Here is a 20927-nt window from a genome sequence, read left to right as displayed (position 1 = left end):
TGAAATGCAGATTGAAAGGGGGCCAGGTCGTCCAAAGAAAGTCAAGACTGGGAAGCCAGGAAGACCAAAAAAGAAGTACCACAATATAAACATAGAAAGGGAAGAAGCACAAATTGCTGAAGAAGATACAAATCCGACATTAGAAGAAGCATTAAATGGAAGTTATGCTGAAGAATGGCATAAGGCTATGCAAAGTGAGTATGAAGCACTTGTTAAAAATGGTGCATGGAAATTAGCAAAGCGACCACACAACAAAAAGGTAATAGGATGTCGCTGGGTTCTTAGAACGAAATATAATGCAGATGGAACAGTTCAAAAGAGAAAAACTCGATTGGTTGCTAGAGGATTTGCACAGGAACTTGGAATTGATTTTAATGAAACCTTTGCTCCAGTAGCCAGAGCAAGTTCTATAAGAACTGTGCTTGCATACAGTGCTGAACAAGACCTTATGTTATATCAACTAGATTTTGTTATGGCTTATGTTAACGGAGATTTAAAAGAAGAAATTTTCATGGAACAAGCTAAAGGTTTTGAAGACCAAAATAATCCTGATTATTATTATGCTTTGCAAAAGTCTCTTTATGGTTTGAAACAAAGTTGACTACAGTAGTATGAAAAATTAGACAAAAAACTGAAAAACTTTGGATTACAACCATTACAATCAGATAAGTGTGTATACAGGATGAAAACATCTCAAGGTGAGTTAATTCTAATTTTATATGTTGATGACTTAATAATAGCAACAATAGCTGTGATTTATATGCTGAACTTAAAGGTTATCTTTCTAAAGAATTTCATGTTAAAGATTTAGGCAAACTTCATTATTGTCTTGGAATAGAATTTAATCAAGATGTAAATAATAATTCTATTAGTTTATGTCAGCAGAAATATGTTGATAATATTCTACGAAGGGTTAATATGCAAGATGCAAAACCAGTAGCAACTCCTTTAGATCCTAGTGTAAAGTTAAGTAAAGAAATGTGTCCTTCTGAAACCGAAAAGGAAGAAATGAACAATGTACCTTATTGCCGTCTAATTGGTTCGCTTATGTATCTTTCTGTGTTTACTATGCCGGATATTACATATGCCGTCAGTCACCTGAGCCAATTTAATAATAATCCTGGAAAACTACACTGGTTGGCTGCAAAGCGCGTTCTTCGATACTTAAAAGGAACTAAAAATTATTGTTTAAAATTTCGAAAGACTGGAAAAGCACTTATTGGATATATCGATGCCGACTGGGCGTCTGATGTTAATACTAGAAAATCGTACACAGGTTACCTATTCAAGCTATCTGGAAATCCGATAACATGGGAATCACGAAAGCAACAAGCTGTTGCATTATCAAGTACTGAAGCAGAGTACATCAGTCTTTCAGAAAGTGCCAAAGAAGCAGTTTATTTACGTCGATTTCTTAAAGAATTAAATTTTACTTCTGATTATCCAACCATTATATATTGTGATAATCAAGGTGCACAGAAGCTTATGAAAAATGCTTTTTATCACTCACGCACTAAACACATAGATATTAGACATCATTTCATTCGTGAAATTTATGAAAGAAATGAAATAGACGTTAAATATGTGCCAACAGAGAAAATGCCTGCTGATGTACTGACAAAAACATTGACTGCTTCGAAACATTCTAAGTGCTGTAAATTAATTGGAATAACTGTAAATGATTAATGTTTATTTTTTTTTCAGCCGCCAAACGTCGAAAGGGGGATTGTTGTATCATAAATTATAATACGACGTTTAGCTTAAGAGAGCTTCTCCTGACGCATGTGCCGTTCGCGTTTATCCGCGCGGTGATGATGACGTAACTGTTTATTACGTATGTATGTATATGTATATCTTTCTTACACCTTCGCCCTTTTTCTCTGCTGTACGCAACTATGTTTAAGTTAATCTCTGTCATTAAAAATGTTCATTGATATTACAATCTATTTAGGCTCATTTATTTCTTCAAATAGGTATAGGAAAAGTATTTATCTTAATGTAAAGAAGAAAATTTCTCTTATAAGAAAATATAATTTAAAACATAATTTTCAAATGAAATCTTGAAAATATATAGTACATAAAGCTTACACCACCGTTGAAACGGAGTAATGATTGTTGAAAAGCAGAGACCTATTTTCCGAAGTTGTAATAATTCAACCGTCCACAGGTGATAAGGAGCACCCCTATGAGAGTTATATCAAACTGTTACTCTTATAAAGGGCTGTCGAATGACATATTTTTCAAGAATATACTGTCGGCATTTCCGCACTTACAAATCCTCAAACGATCAGCAGTCCAACAAACAATCCAACAAACAGTAGATGATCCTTTTTACAAGAGGATAATAGTACAAGAGGATAATAGTAATTCCAGTTTTCTGTGCTAAGCTTAAACTACTTAACTTAATCAGCACTTGGTACCCCGTTACCATTGCTACCTCATTGCGCCAAGATTTACTCTATGTCGTAAGATGCATCTTTTAGAACCACTTTTCTTGAATGAAAATATTTTCTGTAGCTTACCATCGTCAATGTTTCTTGACCGTAGCCATGGTAATTTTCTTTCTGTCATTTCCGTGAATCTTCAATCTATAAAATACATCTTAAATTTAAAGAATAATAATTTATTACTAATTACTTTTTTAATCTACTCTAAAATAATACCAAACTTTTTCAATATAGATAAGTAACAGAAATACCAATTACAAATAAATTTTTGTGACTGGTATAAGATTACTCTAATACTCTCCGAAAAAAACTCTTGCTCAAAACGAATTTTTTTTTTTTTTTAAATTGACGAATAATTTGTAATTTATCCATTCCTTTTTATTTATTTGAAGAATCACAGCAGCGTAAATATATTTAAATTACACATCAGAATTGAATATAATTACTTGTATAAATGTATGAAAGTGAATTTTAGTTTTTCTTCCTATTGCTGCATAAAATATGTTAATTTACTCTTCTGTGACTTACTTATTTTTACAATAAAAGTTCTAATTAATTAATCAATTTATAAATTTTCGTCTCCTTAAATTGCTGAGTTTGGAATTATTAAGCAAAAGTTCTGTTCTAAATGAAAATGCAAATTGCAGATATTTTGGGGAGAATGAAGATTTTCAATTCTAATTTTGAATTTAATTTCAGAACATAAATTTGTAAGAAGTATCATGATAGATTGTATGTCATGATTCGCAGGAAAAAAATAAGTATATTAATTGGTGAAATATTTTCAAATATATCCTAATCATTTAGCGAAAGCAGATCAAGACATGCTTTCGTTTTCATGAAAGTATGTAGTATGTATTCACTTGAATTCTGTAGTGCTATAACAATTTGAGGGTATTTCCTAGCTAGTTACATACCTCTACTAACCACTGGCTCTCAAGTGTTATTCTTACTGGATGGCATGTTAGAGTCCTTTGTTTAAGCAGACTATGGAAACAGCAGACACACAAAATTGTAAAATATTGACTCAACATTTTTTTCTCACTATTTGGGAGTTAAGAAAAATACAAACACAAAAATATACCTCTTTTTTGACTTATTACTACTGGCTGAAACGTACATTAACTTTCTGTGCTTACTTCAACAACGTGCTCTTACTCGTAGCTACAAATAACTGTTTCGGGCAACCTAACTCTAACTTAAAATCCCATATAGTAAAACCGGCAATTACTTTTAATCTAAAAGCCACTTAGGTGGCAAGGCAACACAATAGCCTTAGCAGCAACAAAAATGTCTGCTATGAGTAATGTCCGTTACAAATGTTTGTCTTCGTTTAACTTAAGCCGTTTGCGGTAATATCTACATGAAACTGCAGGTACGAGTACGTAACGAAACGAGGCAAAGCGGAAAGACTTGAAAATTAAATTTCTAAGTTTTGGTGAAATTTATATTAATAACAAAATAAAAATATGTATCAATATCAATCATAAACACATATCTTATGAAGAAATCGATATTTGGCTATAATTTTTGCTTTGCAGTTTAAGAACAAATTTACTAGGAGGCATTAATTCATTAATCACCCCTACATTATGTAAGTTTAATGTTCGGATCCATCTGCTGTATAATGTTTTCGAATTGTACACGAATGCAAATCAGATAACTAAAACTCATTACCTCATATCTCTCAGTAAATTCTTCTCGAACTAAGTACAAGATTGCTTAGAGGATAATCAAAAATACTCTTTGTTACAGATAACCGCCTCAAAAGGGTAAAAATTCAGCTGAATCTTCTAACATGATTGGCTCTTTTTCCTTGACCATTATCGGCCCATAGAATGCAGTGAGAGCTTTTGATGATTTTTGCCATACGACTCGAGCTTCTGACTAAACACACTATCCAGTGAAACTTCCAGGAAACACAATACCATTCTTGTCGAACAGTATTTAGCAAAGAAAGTATCACACTTCTAAAACAGTCCTCTTGATCATCAGATTTGTCATTCATAGACACCACATTTTTTTCTAAAGCGGTGTTTCACCTTAAAAGTCATTGTTTTAATAGTGCTCAAGGGGTTCAGAAACCCGTATTTAGAGATTTATGCAGTGTTCCAAATGATGAGTTCTTAGAAGAAATAAAGCAGTTGTATGAATGTACGAAATATTATGAAGGTTTACAAGGACCTCTTAATACTGAAGATTAAGAGGTAAGAATGTTGTTTTCTCAGCTTTGCATTTTGTTCGGTCTAAAAGTCATTAGACACAATACATAAGTTACAATTATTTTGAAAACAGAAAATGTCATTTATAGTATTTGTAAGGTATTTATGTTAATTAATCAGTTATTTTGTCTTATGAATCTGTGCTGTCACTTCTTCCCTTTCGTTTTCCTACCAAAATACAAATTTAGTTCGGGTGTATTTAAGCAAGATTTTGAGATTGTTTTAATCAGAGCGTGTTCCGCCTGCTAAAGACCGTGTTACTGCAGCATATTCTAAGACATCATTCCTGTCAAAAGTTACTCTTGTCTTACTCTTGCAGATTCTGCTGTCACGCCGGCTTACGTTAGAGCCAACTTGCGTATTTAAATATCTCTGGATAGCCTTTAACAAGACTTAGATTACTTTTAATCCAAAACTCTACTTTTGAGTTTTATCCATAAATTATTTTTGCTCTGTAAGCATCAAGAGTGACTTCTGTTCAACTTATTTGAGTTCTTAATAAAACACTCTTTTGCACTCTTCGTATATATCTGTTTGCTTATCTAAACACAGCGGTAAGTTGCTTAGGTCTACTGAAGTATCTTTTCATAGTATATGTTGCCAAAACAAATGAGATTTTACAAATTAATTAATTTATTGTTTAGCATTATGGCTTATATGAAATTAAAAAATTCTCACAAATTTTATTTTGAGTTACAGATTCCCTAGAATTCCGTGGAATCCAGAACTCCGCGAAGTACACTTCAACGACCTCTAATATTACACTTAAGCAGATTTCTAATTTTTTCCGACTATCAAATATTCATTTCTCTTCAATATACAATGAAAACTTAATTTATATTGGGATTTACTATTGTTACTGTTATTTGATAGCAAACAAAATTTTGCAGAGTAACGTTTTGGAATTTTAAAATATTTTATATTATTTTCCTTAATATCCATCTTAATCTATTTTATTCTTATTATACAGTTCTACAGTTACACTACATATTAAAACTGAACTAACTTTACTTTCCAATTGCATAATTTTATTTTTTTAGGCATAAAACGATAAAGCTTTTCGTAGTGATTTTAAATTAAAATAATCATGCTTGTAAATAAAAGTTGAAGCTCTCTCTGTCTGTGGCTTTGTAACCAACAAATAAAATATCGTTTTCGTTCAATAGATCCATTTTAATCACATATTGTTGTTTATCTCATTTACTTTAATCCTGTGGGTTTTATTTTAACCCGGATTGCGGATTAATCGTACCTGTTCAGAAACAAGTTAAATCTATTTATTTCGGAATGATGTAAAATTACTACCATAAACCAACGGCACAAAGCAAAACTCTCTAATAAATAAAATAAAAAGGAGGAAAAGAAAAAAGGGGCAGAACAGCGGTGGTAGCATATAATATTATAGTACTCCAGAGTTATTTTTATTCAATTTATTATATATGTAATTCAACTATAAACAAACCAAAAATTATTGCTCAATAAAAGACAAAAACTTTTAAACAACTTCTTTATACAAGTTTGAATTCGATATCATTCCTCAAGTTTTCTTCCAAATACCATTTATAACTTAATTATAATGTCCTTTAAAAACTTATTTAAACTTATTCATTTATAAATCAATAAAATGATTTATTATTCTTTCGAGATTTATAGTGTGCTTCTTTTTTTCCGGTATTCTGTTAATTTACATAACCAAATGAACATATTCTCCAGATTCAATTCCTTGAAAAATACAGCTAAATTTGCCGGATATAGTCATTTATTTTTCTGTTAATTATAATATTGCTTAATCCTTTTTCATGGCGTACCAGCTGTGGAGTATTAAAATCCCTGAATGCTAGTGGTAATTCGAAACTGGCTAAAAGCCTGGCGAATTGGCTGGCTGAATGTTAGGTTATTCAATTACGGCAAAGCCTCGAGGGCTATCTGCCTAAGGGGAGGGATGCCTTCGTGGAGGACTTCCTAAGGGAAACTGGCTCGTATACACGCTACACATGGGGAAAACCACGAAAACACCCATGCAGCCAGCCCGTACGCAGGATTCGAACCTCGGACCGAACTACCGGTGTTCAGCGACTTTACCGCTCGGCCGCTGGTGGGCGGCTGGCTGAATGACTTTTTTGTAGTTTTCAATAAGTTTAAAGTCAATGCAGTTTGATAATAATAGCCAATTTCCTTCAGGAGGCCTTTCAAGAAAATATTCCCTCTCTTGTTTTGCCGTAATTCAAGCAATGAAATTAAAAGGTTAATCCTCGTTCTTATGTCTTTTTATCTGCCTTAAGTTTGATGGGAAAGCGGACATTTAAATATTTTTTTTTTATAATTATCAGCAAATTTTGCATATATGTGCTGTTTAACATAAGTAAGTCAAATTCCTTTAAAAATACTGCAAATTAGCTGCAATTTTATGTTTTCTTTAAAAAAAATAAAAATTTTTTAAATGCTTCATGCGGTTTAATTTTTTGTGCGTTTCTTTTTATTTTTACTTTATTACCGCTAAAACTTATACATAAATTTATCTGATGATTAATATTTTAATTCCACAAAACGTTAAATTTTTATAGCTATTTCCTTACATTTACCTAATATTTTGTCAAACATTCCCGCTTTAACAGACTTTAATAAGTTTTTTTATCACCTAAAGGAATTCCATTTCTAAAATGCATGCTGATTTTAATTTAATATAGGATCATGAAAATAACTCGCAAATGTTTTATATTTTGAACAAAACTTTAAACATATGGAGCATTTTTAAAATGTAAAAATCCATTTTTTAAACTGATTTAAAGTATTTTTTTATTTTTGCCTTAGTGCTTAACTCCTTAAAGACTTCCTAATGTGTGCTTAAATTACAGGTGTTGGAATGCCATTATAACTATGAATAAATATTTTATCACGAAGCAAAAAAACTCATTCGTATGATCAATTTTTGCTTAATTCAAAACCCTCGATCCTTTTAACCGTAATTTTGAGCTTACCCGCAATGACGCGCAAAGTACTACCTTGGTAAACTGGGACTTAACTGTAGTTTCATTCCAATCACCTTAAAAATTTTAATGTACTAGTAATTCAAAAATTATGTAAGCATGTCCTTCAATAAAGACTCTCGAGATGAACAATTTGAATATTAATTTTCATTTCTCCTTGAAAAACATCGTAAGAACCTAATAAAAATCTGTAATTGTCCTAACAGCGATTTTAGTAGTCTCCTTTACTCCTGTAATTAACATGGCATTGGTGTACCAGCGTATTTACTTTATATACAAAATCTAGCTCTCAAGAAACACAATTCGGTGCAAAATATTTTCAAAACTATAATAAATGCATTATTTTCTGAGCTTTTACGAAACTAGTAGTTAATACGACTGAATCAACACAGTTAAGAATACTACGTTTAGAAACATACATTTTATTATATACATATTTTTCTATAATTTTAACAAAAGTTCGTCACCTACCTGAATTAATATCACTTGATGTCAGATCTGTCAGCTTTTCTAACCGACACTTCAGCAAAAAATGATAACTAAGTGTTATCAAAAGGCAATAAAAGAGCTTATCTCATTGTTTTAGTTTATATAAAACCTTTACGCCCAAGATAAATGTATTTTAGTTTAAACAGCTGATAAAAAATTTCCATCGATAAAAACTTAAATTCAATCTAAATTTATTTTGCTTTTTATTTATGATAATGGGAAAGAAGCTGCTACATAGATAGCCCTTAACAACATCCATAGATCTTGAAAGATTGAATGACCTTAGATGTTTTGAATTTTCCTAATTTTGTTGCACGTTCGCAAAGAATTCTCAAATTTGCTCGTGATTGCTCTTATATAGTATATTGTTCGTTAACACGATAGATCTTTGTCTTAATTTATCACATTTATCATGTTTCGTGAATTAAAAATCTATCTTTATATGCTGAAATAAATTACTTTTGCCCTTATTAGTGTTATCTAAAAATTTTTATTCGTTTTAGTCAATCAGAAAAATATAGCTATGTACAATTTTTCACAGCTATAAATTTCTTTCATTTTTCTTTACCTTTTGTTTCATCAAAGTTTTTATATCTTGCTTCATTTTCTTGCTTGCCTGTTTTCTTAATTATACACTGGGATGATATATTATTGCTTGCTTGTCCATTCTAATTCCTCGATCTCTCAAAAATCGACCGTGTCGGGCATCACTGGGCGTTACGTTATTAAATACATCTTCTCCTTCTCGAAACGAAGAGCAACTGTGCGGTCACTTCAACAATGCGAAGCGCATGACATCATATGGCATTATTCGGTGTGGTTTATTTGATTATGGAAAAGCAAGTGAAGGTATGCTTTCTTGGAGGATTTTCTACGGGAACAGGCTCGTATCCACTTTACATATAGGAAAATTTTCGAAAACCTTCATGCAGCAAGCCCCTTCGTCTGGAATCAGTCCCAGATCGAACTACCATTGTTCAGCGACTGTACGGTCACTTGTGAGCTGGCTTTATTCGGCTTCTCATTCGTTAGATGCAAGGAAATGAGATAGCAGAATAGGTTTGATATTATATAAATCTAAATACCATACCATTGTACATCTTTAAATATTAAATAATGTTTAAGTGCTTGATTTTTGAATTATATTAAAAGCTTGGTCTCTTTCCACTCCTTCTTTTACTGTGTGTCATTTTACGTATCAAGTAATTTATGCATTTTAGGAAACAATGTAAAAATTAAAATAATATTTTTTCCTATAAATACGAGAATGGAATTTTGATTGAAATTAAAGCTGGAGAGAATACGGTTGATATTTAAAATTAGGCAAAAAAGATGCTAGTTTGACGTAAATTTTTAAACAGTTTGCGCAGATACAATTCGTTCTCTTTCAGGCGCAAAACGTTTGGTTTTCTGAAAGAAAAGAGCCTTTCTCCATTTTCCTTAAAATTCGATAGAGATTTATTCAAAATCTAAGCAAAACTAAATTTTTCTGCCTAAGCATTACATTGACGTGTTTCTCTTCCAGTGTGATTATGATTATTATTTGTATTTTATAGCATGATTAAATGTAGTAATGCTGGCTGTATGTGCAATAAGAGACAGGTGTAGTAAATTTGTAGCCTTTGACTTCAATTATTTTATAGTCTTGTAAATGAATATAGAATTTAATTTTTTTGAGATAAATTATCTGCTCTTTTGCAATCGTATAACATGTAGTATTATGTATTTAGGAAAGCGTGTACTGAGCCAAAGTCATGAGAAATAGCGTTTTGGAGCCTTAAACAAGTAAATAAGACTCGGCTGTAGAGGAAAATGTGTCTGCTGTTCTTGCAGCAGTTATATTTCAGGGAGATCATCGAAAAGAAATCGGCAAATAAAGTCGCTTAAACAATTCAATCTGTAAAATGTATTACTCAGCATAAGAACCGATGCTGACTGAAGCTGTCAGTTAAAACGAGATCTCTGTAATACGCTATTAACAAGAACTCTGCTTTTGAACAATGTTTACTACACGTACCACTGACCCACTGACCCTGAAAGCCCACTGACTAATTTATTACTACTACATTGCAAATACTCCCTGACTGTTGATGTACGTTGCTGTTATTTATCGTAATATTATTAGTAATTACCATGTTTTTCATATAGTATTATTAATTACGTTACAGTTGCACATAGCAGTTGTTCATGTTCTGGAAAGCGCAATCAACGCAAACCTAAATTAGTCACCACAAACCTACTTTTAACTATTTTTTTCAGTCTGAAAGTTGGTACCAATAGTTGAAGCCAAAAACTGATACTCTAATTACAAATAAATTCAGCTATGAAAATTTTGTATTCAATAACTAAATTCCTTTCTAATTAAAATAATTGGAGCGTGAAACGGGAATGCGGATCAACCGAGCCGTATGTAAAAAAAGGTAGGTTTATTTCTTACAAAGTGATTAAAAAATACTATAGAAAATCGACAGTACAAAACAAAACTCTTTGTGAAACACATAAAAACGAAATGAAAAGTACTTGATCTAACATTTGTGATAGCGGTGTCCGCCGATAACATCGCGGCAAAAACATCGCGGACGAAAACGTCGCAGAGAAAACAACGCAAGGCGAAAACGTCGTGCTACAAAACATCGTGGGAGAAAACATCGCAACGAGAAAACATCGCAGTTCTAAAACATCGTGGTACAAAACATCGTCGTCGAAAATAAAGCGGTTCAAAAGCTTCGCAGTTTAAAAATATCTTCGTCGAAAATATCGTGGTAAAAAATAAAGTATCTACAAATTATCTCGTGACGATAACATCGCAGACATGCGTTTTTCAGGCTTTAATAACTGTAAATTCCCATAATGATTTGTGAGTGCAAGATGGAAAGAAGGATAATTTTTTACTTTCATACTCGTATTTTTTATTAACTAATACATTTTTGCCGATAAAATAAGAAGGAAACTTAAGCATAGAAAATTGATGCAACTTATAGAATTTTAAACCGACATAGTTAACTAACGAAGGCCATTAATAAATCATTTTTTATAAAGTTTTTACTGGTAATTTTTCATAAAAAGTATAATCTATAAGTTGCATTTAATTTTCTATGCTTATGTTTCCCTCTTACTTTTTCAGCAAAAATTTATTAGTTAATCAAAAAATGTGAAAGTAAAAATTATTATTCTTTACATCTTGCGCTCTCAAATTATTATGGGAATATATATTTACAGTTATTAATGCCTAAAAAAAGCATGTCTGCGATGTTATCGTCATGCGATGATTTGTAGATACTTTATTTTTTACCACGATATTTTCGACGACGATGTTTTCAAACTGCGAAGTTTTTTAACCGCTTTATTTTCGACGACGATGTTTTGTACCACGATGTTTTAGAACTGCGATGTTTTCTCTTTGCGATGTTTTCTCCCACGATGTTTTGTAGCACAACGTTTTTGCCTTGCGTTGTTTTCTCTGCGACGTTTTCGTCCGCGATGTTTTTGCCGCGATGTTTTCGGCTGTAACCGTGATAGCAGCTGATTCACAATCATTTATAACTTAATTTGATCATTTTTGATGCTATTTATTTTTCCGTTGTTTATAGTTTGTTCTTTCTTGTTTAGAATGCTGATTTAATTTACGTAACCAAATAAGTTTATTCTCCAGATTTAATTGCTTGAAAGTATAGGCAAATTATGAATATTGTTTTTATCATAATTATAATATGAGGTATTCATTTTTTCTGTATTTTTAACTGCCCTCGGTTTAATAATAATTTTGAGTTAACCACAAACCTCGTCCCCAGCTAACTGAGAGATGATGATTGAAAGAAAATACAATTTTTTTGTGCTCAATGTATAGTCAGTGTACGGGGGGCCTACCAGCGGCCAAGTTGTACAATCTCTGAACACTAGTAGCTCGGATAGGCGTTCGAATCCTGGCGGACGGGCTGGCTGCGTATGCGTTTTCGTGGTTTTCACCATCTGTAACATATATACGAGCCAGTTTCCCTCAGAATGTCTTTCACGAAGTCATCCCTTTGCCCTTAGGTAGATAGCCCTAGTGAGGATATGAGACCCTCTCGAGACAGCCTTGTAATCAAATGTACAAATACGGATATAGTCAGTCTGCACATGATATTGCCGACTAAGGAATAACCTTAGAGCTACAAAGAAAATTGCGATTTCTGCTCGTAAAGCTTAAAATTTCTTATTCCTCTATATTAATTATAACACTACCAAAACATGAAGTGGTCTTATTTGGTAGCGACTGCAAACAAATTGAGTCTTCGTTAAGGTTCGTGCTATGCCCGAGGTGTACTGTGGTTTATAGTTAATACAAATATTCATGTGTTACAAAACTATTCAGACAATCCTAATACGTATCTTTCATACTTGAATTAACCTGTGAATTTAAAAAAAAAAAATTAATGGGAAAATTTTATTACGATTATATTTTCGAATCACATACTTGTTGATAAACAGAAGACATTGGTTAGTGCTGCCATCTATGGATGACGTGACAATATAATTTCATTGCATTAAAAATCATCAAAGAAGTGTTGAATATTTGTCAATGGAAAAAATGCCTTTGCGAACTGCCTGCGTGAGAGGCAAGGCATCTGAAAAATCTTAAAAATATTTGCTTAATTTCTAAAATTTACCTTTGTTTTAGTTACGAAGCCTCAAAAACTAAGTTAGGGAGCTAACCAATAGGTATGTAAGAGCAAATGTGATATAACATCTACAGCAATATAGTTAATATAATATCTACCTGCAGTTTTACTAACTGCAACTAGATATAAAAAAAGCTCCAGAATTTTCAAAATGAAATACTGAAAATATTGCTAACCCTTCTCATTTTATTTGGACTCAGATTATTTATCATAATGACTTTTTTTTTAATTTCCTGCCAAATTTGTATAGAAAGTTACGGAATAAAAATTTCGTAATTCTGAATACCACTTTAAGCATGACATTTTCCAAATAATAATAAAGGGAAAAGAAAGAAAGAAGGATTTGTGTCTGATATTTCTGGAATCACAATGTGTAGCTAGCTATATGTATTTATTTCTGCAAGCATGTGATATCCTCCTTCACTGCATGTATCTCTATGAGTAATTTTGTTATAACATATCTGTACTTGTATATTTTATTGTATTAGTACTTAATCGTTTTCACAATGGTTAAGAATTGTTTGCTAGTGGTTTAGACGCTTACCAGAGGCTGATCGGTATGATCTCTCAACACTGGTATTTCAAATAAGTTTCAAATACCAGCAAATAGAGTGGCTGAATGATCCTTTTGGGTGTCTTTATTCACAGGTAACGTGAATATGAGCTAATTTCTCCTTTCAAGAAGGTTTTTCTCTTCTTAGGTAGATAGGAGCCTAAGTATGCCTTGCCATAATCTAATAAATCCTATATTCTATTGCTTCAGCTTCGATTGCATCTCCCAGTGTCGCTGGTTTACATACTTCTCCCCAAGATCCAATGATTTGAAAACTAATTTTGCTTGTATCTTTCAATCACAGTTGTACGCCTATTTTCATAAAAAAAGATTTTATCCTTTTTAGAAAGTTCCTAAGGTATATATACAGGGTATATCAGTAAATCTTTTTAAAACTTTCAGGACAATTAGAGTACACCTAGACGATGGAAAATCACATAGCAATGCATGATTGAAAAGTTGAAAAGATTCCTGGTGCAGTAGTGATAACACAAACCACAAGAAAGGAAAACATTAATAGGGTGAGGAAATATGTTTATTATGCTTAGTACAGTATGAATCAAGAAATAAGAGCAAAAATAGACAACGATCGTCATAAAAGTAGGTGCTCGAAACTACAACCCCGGCCAATGATGAAGGCTTCGCATCTCCGACACATGGAAGACCTGATGTTCTGATAAACAAAATGATCGGTCATGTCCCGGACTTGTCCATCAGCTGCCATGATGCGTGCAACAAGTTCCTCAGCACTTCTAACGGATGTTTCGTAAACCAATGTCTTCAAAAAAAAAAAAAAGTCCCCAGAGAAAGTAGTCAATAAATGTGAGGTCTGGTGATCTTGCTGGCCAATGCACTGGACCACTCTTGTTGATCCCATGTTGAGGATACGTTTCGAACGAAATTTTGAACACTTTCTTTGATGACGATTATCTGTTTGTATTCTTATTCCTTGTTTCTGCTGCACTAAGCATAATAAACATGTTTTCTCACTTTGTTCGTGTTTTTCCTTTCTTGTGTTTTGTGTTGTCACTGTCGTGCCAGGAAAGGGTTTTCGACCATGCAACTGCTATGTCGCTTTTCATCGTCTATGTATATTCTATCTCTCCTGAAAGTTTGTAACTTATTTCCTGCAACATACTGTCTATATGTATTTTAAGCGATATACCTATTGATCCTACTTTACATCTTATAAGAGTAACATTGTTGAAAATAGGGGTCTAATTTATATCCAAATATATATAAATCTTCAAAATTACTATAATCGAATATTTTGTACATTACACAAAAAAAATAAACAGCCTTAATATTATATAAGACCTTCTCTGATTTTGCTTTGCATAGACCTTTTTATCCTACAATCACGCAATTTATTGCAGACTAAATAACTGTTCTTCATGCATGTTTCTACTAGAAAATCTACCTCGCAGGATGTTTCGATCTGTAGTCCGACGACAAAACAATATTGGGCTCTCCGGGACTCAATCCATGTTCGAAATGGCGTCTTGTACCCGAAATTCGAATCAGATAATGGAAACATTTTCCAAATTGATTATAATTAAAATTGTTTTATTTCCCCGTGCAATGCAGCGTGAGACGAGTTTTAAGAGAAAGTTATGCTGGAAAAATAAAAATACAGCAGCACGGGCATTTAACATTGAATAAAAGTTTATCTCGGAAATTTACATTTCATTTGAGTAAATGTAATTCACTACTTTGTTAGTTGTAACCGTAATTCTACTCTTTTGCTTTCCAGAAATTTCGAGAAGCAGAAATTTACTAGAAATTTCTCGCGACCGATTTAAAGCTATAAAAAGGCATACAGACAACATCTCATCTCATTTAATTTTCCAGGAAAACTGTACCGAGGAGTTTGAAACTTTGAAGGCAAAAAACATCTTTATCTACACAAAAAACACTGCGAACTATAGAAGAAAAGTGTAAAATACTTGTGGACAAGAGCATATCGTTCCACTATTTTCTCCTAGAAAGCGAAAGGCCGCTACGTGTAATCCTTAAAGGAATCCCAGCCTCAGTGAAGGAAGAAATCATACTCAACGAACTTGCGAGGCGTAAGTTTTCAATAATAAAAGTCAAGCAATTTACTCGTAGACGTCAAGAAACTATTGATAAACTACCCATTTACCTATTAGAATTAAAGAAAAATGCAGAAAGAGATCAGATTAACTTTCTCTTTAAAAATGTGCTGTGAATTGCGTTCTATTTAACGTATTTGCATTCTACTGATTATTACTGCCTGATATTGTGAACACTTGTACGAATATCTTTGAGAAAAATTCCAGTGTTTTGTTATATTTTTTGTGTTAAGAATAAATTTTATTAACCTTTTATCGGACTTGTGCATTCAATTTATTACGAACTCGTAAGCCATGTGGTTAAATGCACGTGCTCCTGTATTACAGAAGAGGAGTTTTCAGATCTTAATCCTGTAGCAGAGTTTAATTTTAAAGAAAAATAAATTTTAGCTTTCTTTTAAAATCATTCTTAAGATTTCCGATGGGATTTTAAATTCAGAACAGGCTAACTGCTGTATTCGCTGTTTAAGGTTCGCGCCCACTAGTTATATTCTGTGTAGGCGAATATTGCTTTTCATCAGATTAATATGTTGACTCACTGTTGTAGCTCAAATGTCTCATCAGCAATCAAAAAACTTGATTACAATATTTTTCTCTTGTTAAAACGTCAGCTATGAACACAAAAGCTAATAAAATATCAGAAAGAAAATTTAGTCCATACAATCACAGGCCCACAACAAAATGCACAATGTTCAGCTATGTTAAAAACCCCAGTCGCCCTTTAAAAAGGGGAGTATATAAGTTATTTCTCCCGCCTCCCTAGCGTGCCTTCGTGGTGTAGTAGTCAGCACACTGAGCCGGTATTTCAGAGGTCCGTGGTTCGATTCTCGGCCAAGACGTTTGCTAATTTTTCAGTCTCTCTCGCTTTCAAAAATATCCTAATGTCTCTACAAAGCAATTCCTGTAATCAAGCATATTACGGCAAAAATATGGGAAAAGAGTCTCTTTGGCACAGCAGTCGGCGATTCTAACCACTATATCGGTTGATCGGCAGGGGTTAGAATTAAATGTGTTCAAAGCCTTACATATCTCGGTGTTTGTTTCGATTGTAAACTGAATTTTGATGAACATTTTATTAATATTTAAAAAAGAACTAATTCTATTCTGATGAGTTATAAACGAAGTTTCTCAGTTGTGTGTCATTAGCACTGAAAAGTAATATTATTAGATTAAATTACAAAACAGTTGTTACTCCCATTACAATATTATGGGGTGTTGGGTTTGGGGTTCCAGGCCGCAGACTTGCAACGAATCAGAAATAAATTGGATACAGTACAACGATCCTGGCTGCTGACCGGATGCTTTAAAATAGTCTCGAATGAATTCGTTTACATTTTTTCCGGTAGCAGCCCCTCTCGATATTTTATTTTTTTATTGTTATAAATTTAAATTGCGTTTACAAAATGTTGATTTTATGACTTACGGAATTTTTCTGCATATATAACGTATTTTTCTGTATTTAATATTATTAATATACGTCCTGCATTAAGAAAAGCAGTGGAATATCGGACAGATGCGTAGGAAAACCGGACATATTTACTGACGTTTCTGGTTATGACAACGAGTTGGTGCAGCATTTGGGGTTTACTTGCTTGGAACAGAAATAGACTACGGAAAAATTAGACTTGAACTTTGCAATTCGGTTTTTCAGTCTGAATTGGCCCCTATATCGTATTTCCTCTTAAATGGATTGATGAAAATCTGAATGTAAAAACATGTATTGATATATATACAGACTCATAATCTGGTTTGGAAGCACAAAGAAATGTTCATAACAACAATATTTGGTTCTCATATATAAAAGATCTCCTTGTGAAAGTTGAGAAAATACATGAAGTGAAAATGAATATGGGTGAAAGCCCATATTTGTTTTATAGGCAATGAGAGGGCCGACATGCTGGCCAAAGAGACTGCTATGGGTCATGCCGGGGATGATTCGATATTAAAGCATCAAAAAGAGTTGTTATTGGTAAAACCAAGAATTTCTATTATGATTGCTAGAAAGAGAAATGCAACACGTCGGGGAAAAAGGGAAGATTATTTGTTGAACTTTGAAATTTCTAAAAATATGAGAATGATATGTGATTTTGATTAGAATTAAATAATTACTGAACACGGGCACTTCCGGCGTACATGAAAGGATTTAATTTACAAAATATAGTCTTTGTAGTTTTTGTAGTGTTGAAGGTAATTCATGACATAACGTGGAAACCTGCGTATTATTGCGAAAGGTTAGACAAAAAAATGATAATATAAAGGAATTCTTTTGCCGCAATAAAAAATTTAGATTTGCAAAGGATATGATGAACGTTATAAATGGCAATATAACAATTCTGGGAATTTTGGTTTGATATTTTTGGACTTTATTTCTGTTTTTCACTGTATTTCTTTTCTAATCTGTGTTTTAATCTTTTAACTGTATTTTTGTTTGTCTGCGTTGGGTGTGCTGTGTTAAGCATGAGGGTTGCAGTACACTCGTATATTACAATGCATTACCACGAACAAGTTTTTTAAGAGAAAGAAATTCCTATTCGTAATATTTTGTCAGCTACAGCGAAGAATCATAATGATATCATTATTATATTAAATTGACAAGCTTTGAAGATATGTAGAATTCGAAATAATAGTTTACAAATTTTGTTTAAAAGTATATTTAGGTAGTTTATGTTCTTAAAATATTTTTAAATAACACTCAAGGATGGAAAACGAAATTATTGAAAGAAATGTGAAATTGAAAGTACAAAAGACGCTTAACTAATTACTTTTGGGCCACATGTTCTGGAAAACACGGCTTTACACAGAAGACTGTTTGCCACACGATGGAGAACTGTAAAATATAAATTTCACATAATATTCAAATACATTATTGTGTTACATATGTCTAAAGTTTAAAAAGCGTTTAACAATTTTTTATGCATAATCTTGCATATTATATATTACTGTTCGTTCAACGAAAATTAATTCCGACAAGCATGATATCTATCTTAGTAAGACCGCAGAGGGTTAAACATGAATATACCAAGCTAAATTTTAAATCCTTTCGCAAATGTAGATGTAGTGTCATTAGGGTTTTTTCGAAGTAGAAGACGTGAAAATTGTGCAATGCTTTAGCCGTGACTCGAACCCTGGACCTTTCGAATACACATCGAGTATGCTTCTAGTTACTCCAAGAAGGCACGTGGGAAGGAGGGAGAAAATACCTTATGCAGATACAGCAGAATCATCATGTTTAGAAGAGGAACTCTTAAAACTCACAAGTAACGAAGAATTGAAATTCAGAAATAACTAGCTGTAAAAATCAATATTAGCTCTCTATCCTGGAGTGTGGATATCCTGGTTCAGAAATTTTTAATTGCTTCTCCGTCATCGTATTTAGCTAAGCGTGGGCAGTAGTTAATTTGTTGTTTAAGAAAAAGAGTAGATTGCACATCCCGGAACTGAACATCACGGCTGATGTTACCGAAACTGGAACTTACCATTAACAAATAATTAAAACTTCCCCAACCTCACATTTCTTCATTTTTCATTTCTTATTGCTTTCTTATTTTCTTTTAAATTTTTGATAAAAGTTTTTTACTACACTGGTGGTGGTTTTAATTAATTTATAATTTGCGATTTTTAATAGAAAGAGACAGATAAAATAGCCATACATAATATGCAACAATATTTATATTTTTGGTATAATTACTTAGAAGATGGTTCATTGAATTTTTTTTTCTTGTACAGAGGGCTGTGGACCAGAAAAGGTCAGGAATTTCTCTCTGGTTTAAACCTTTTTTTCACTTTGTTGTTAGTTACACAGGTGAAGCAATAAGTCGCCTATTAGCCAAGGGAAACTAATTAAGGAGTGGAATTCTATACATTTAAAATATGTTAGTTACATGATAAAAGTCTGATATGATACGCGAAGGTTTCGTTTAATGGCTTGCACACAGCATGATTGCCACTTTTAAATTTTCGACTCAAGTATTAGGGTGAAATTATGAGATCTTCTTCATGTGTCGAAACATTTCGTTTTGGATATGACTTTTACTATGATGTTATTTTAATAGAGTAAATTTGTGTACTGTAGGCTAAAAAAATATCAGGCTTTCAAGAAAAAGAATTTATTTTTAATTTCTACTAAAATAAATAGTTTCACAATGAAATTTTTCTGCAAGTAAAATAAATATATTCATATAAGAGGAACATACCAGACTGCGCATATTAATGATCACATAAATGTAAGTGAATATTTCTAAAATACTTATCTTATTTAAATTCGTAATAAATAACAAAAATAATTTAGGAAAGAAATGTAAGACATTTATATACAAATGAAACTGTACATGGTAGTTATATAACATTTGAGTCTCTATTTAATCGAAGTTTGTTTATTACATCTGTTTATTGTTTAGAGCTACTGGCAATAAACTTTGAGAAATATTAATATCTAATATGTTTTATCACCAGCGTTTCATAGGAGACCAATCACCAAATCCTTCGTCGAAAATATCTTCATCAAAACCCCTGGAATCGATTTCTGGAAATTTTCTTTTCTTCAGAGTCTGCGACTTTTGATGCCTGTCTGAAGTTTCATTTTCCGTCAAAAGTCGTAAAAACGTTCCCAGCTTTAGATTATCAGCTTTGCTTTTGTATCCCTCCGCCTTAAGATCAAGCTTCTTGCTGAGGGCCATTACTTCAGGTATGATATACCTCATGGTTTTTTCATCAAGAAATTTATTTGCTGGTTCAGAAGGGGTCATGGAATGAGGGTGAATTTCTCCGAGAGATGGCGCCACCAAACAAAGACTAGAAGTTAAAAATGCCCAAAGGGAAAATTTCAATGCCATCCTGTAAATAATAGAAAACAAAGAATTAAATTTTCTAAAGCAATGTATACAGAAATTATACAGAAATACACTTTTAATCACAAAACTTCCAGTAAATAGGCTTATAATAATTGTCAAACAGTTAATTCTCCAGATGTATTTCACAACCTCTCAGTTACAATTGTTTTCTGACCCTCACCAGTATAGTAGCATGCTTGCTTTAACTATGAAGAAAAAAAAAGAAGTGAATGACAGTACTGCCTTTTCACAGTGGGAGCATGTAAAATTCGATCCAAAACTATTTATGAAATTTTAAATTTAAAAAAAAACGTAAAACTTGTAGCAATCACGGAGTTAAGTAGATGGAGTGGAAATCATATTTCAGATCCTAGATCAGAAACGACTCCCTCACAATTCCAGTCTTTTATTGGCTCTTATCCACTATCATGTTACAATGGAGTGCTATGAGCGTCGGTGTTATGCTTCATAATAATATCAATATTTTTAAAATTTAAAGCAAAACAACGGCTTGTCGCTCTGCTATTTGGATGCCCAAAAAACAACTCATGAAGGGGGGAAAAAGGGTTAAGCTTCTATTAGATTGGTTCATTTCTATACAGTAATTTATATTTACATATATATAATTTGTAAAAAGTAATTTATA

The 20927-nt window shown here is 32.5% G+C and overlaps 2 protein-coding genes across 4 annotated transcripts in view; both read right to left on the bottom strand.

Annotated features, from left to right (window-relative positions):
* LOC118205646 (uncharacterized) overlaps positions 1–8212 on the bottom strand; it is a 42139-nt gene extending 33927 nt beyond the window's left edge. The window contains exons 1-2 of the mRNA XM_035377935.2: positions 8128–8212; positions 2523–2588 (exon numbers count right to left, since the gene is read on the bottom strand). Of these exons, the coding sequence (XP_035233826.2) occupies positions 2523–2571 (49 nt within the window). The 5' untranslated portion in view covers positions 2572–2588; positions 8128–8212. The remainder of the gene's footprint in view (positions 1–2522; positions 2589–8127) is intronic.
* Positions 8213–19542: 11330 nt separating this feature from the next.
* The window catches only part of LOC146997764 (uncharacterized), a 198951-nt gene continuing 197566 nt past the window's right edge, over positions 19543–20927 (bottom strand). For all 3 annotated transcript variants that reach the window (XM_085814288.1, XM_085814287.1, XM_085814286.1), the window contains one exon: positions 19543–20285. In XM_085814288.1, the coding sequence (XP_085670414.1) occupies positions 19898–20284 (387 nt within the window). In that variant the 5' untranslated portion in view covers position 20285 and the 3' untranslated portion in view covers positions 19543–19897. The remainder of the gene's footprint in view (positions 20286–20927) is intronic.

The sequence above is a fragment of the Stegodyphus dumicola genome, chromosome 4 (assembly GCF_044657685.1).
Source record: "Stegodyphus dumicola isolate Sdum_Otavi_A_Nest chromosome 4, ASM4465768v1".
Lineage (NCBI taxonomy): Eukaryota > Metazoa > Arthropoda > Arachnida > Araneae > Eresidae > Stegodyphus > Stegodyphus dumicola.
Note: the sequence above shows the minus strand (reverse complement) of the source record. Positions and strands in the feature narration are given on the sequence as shown.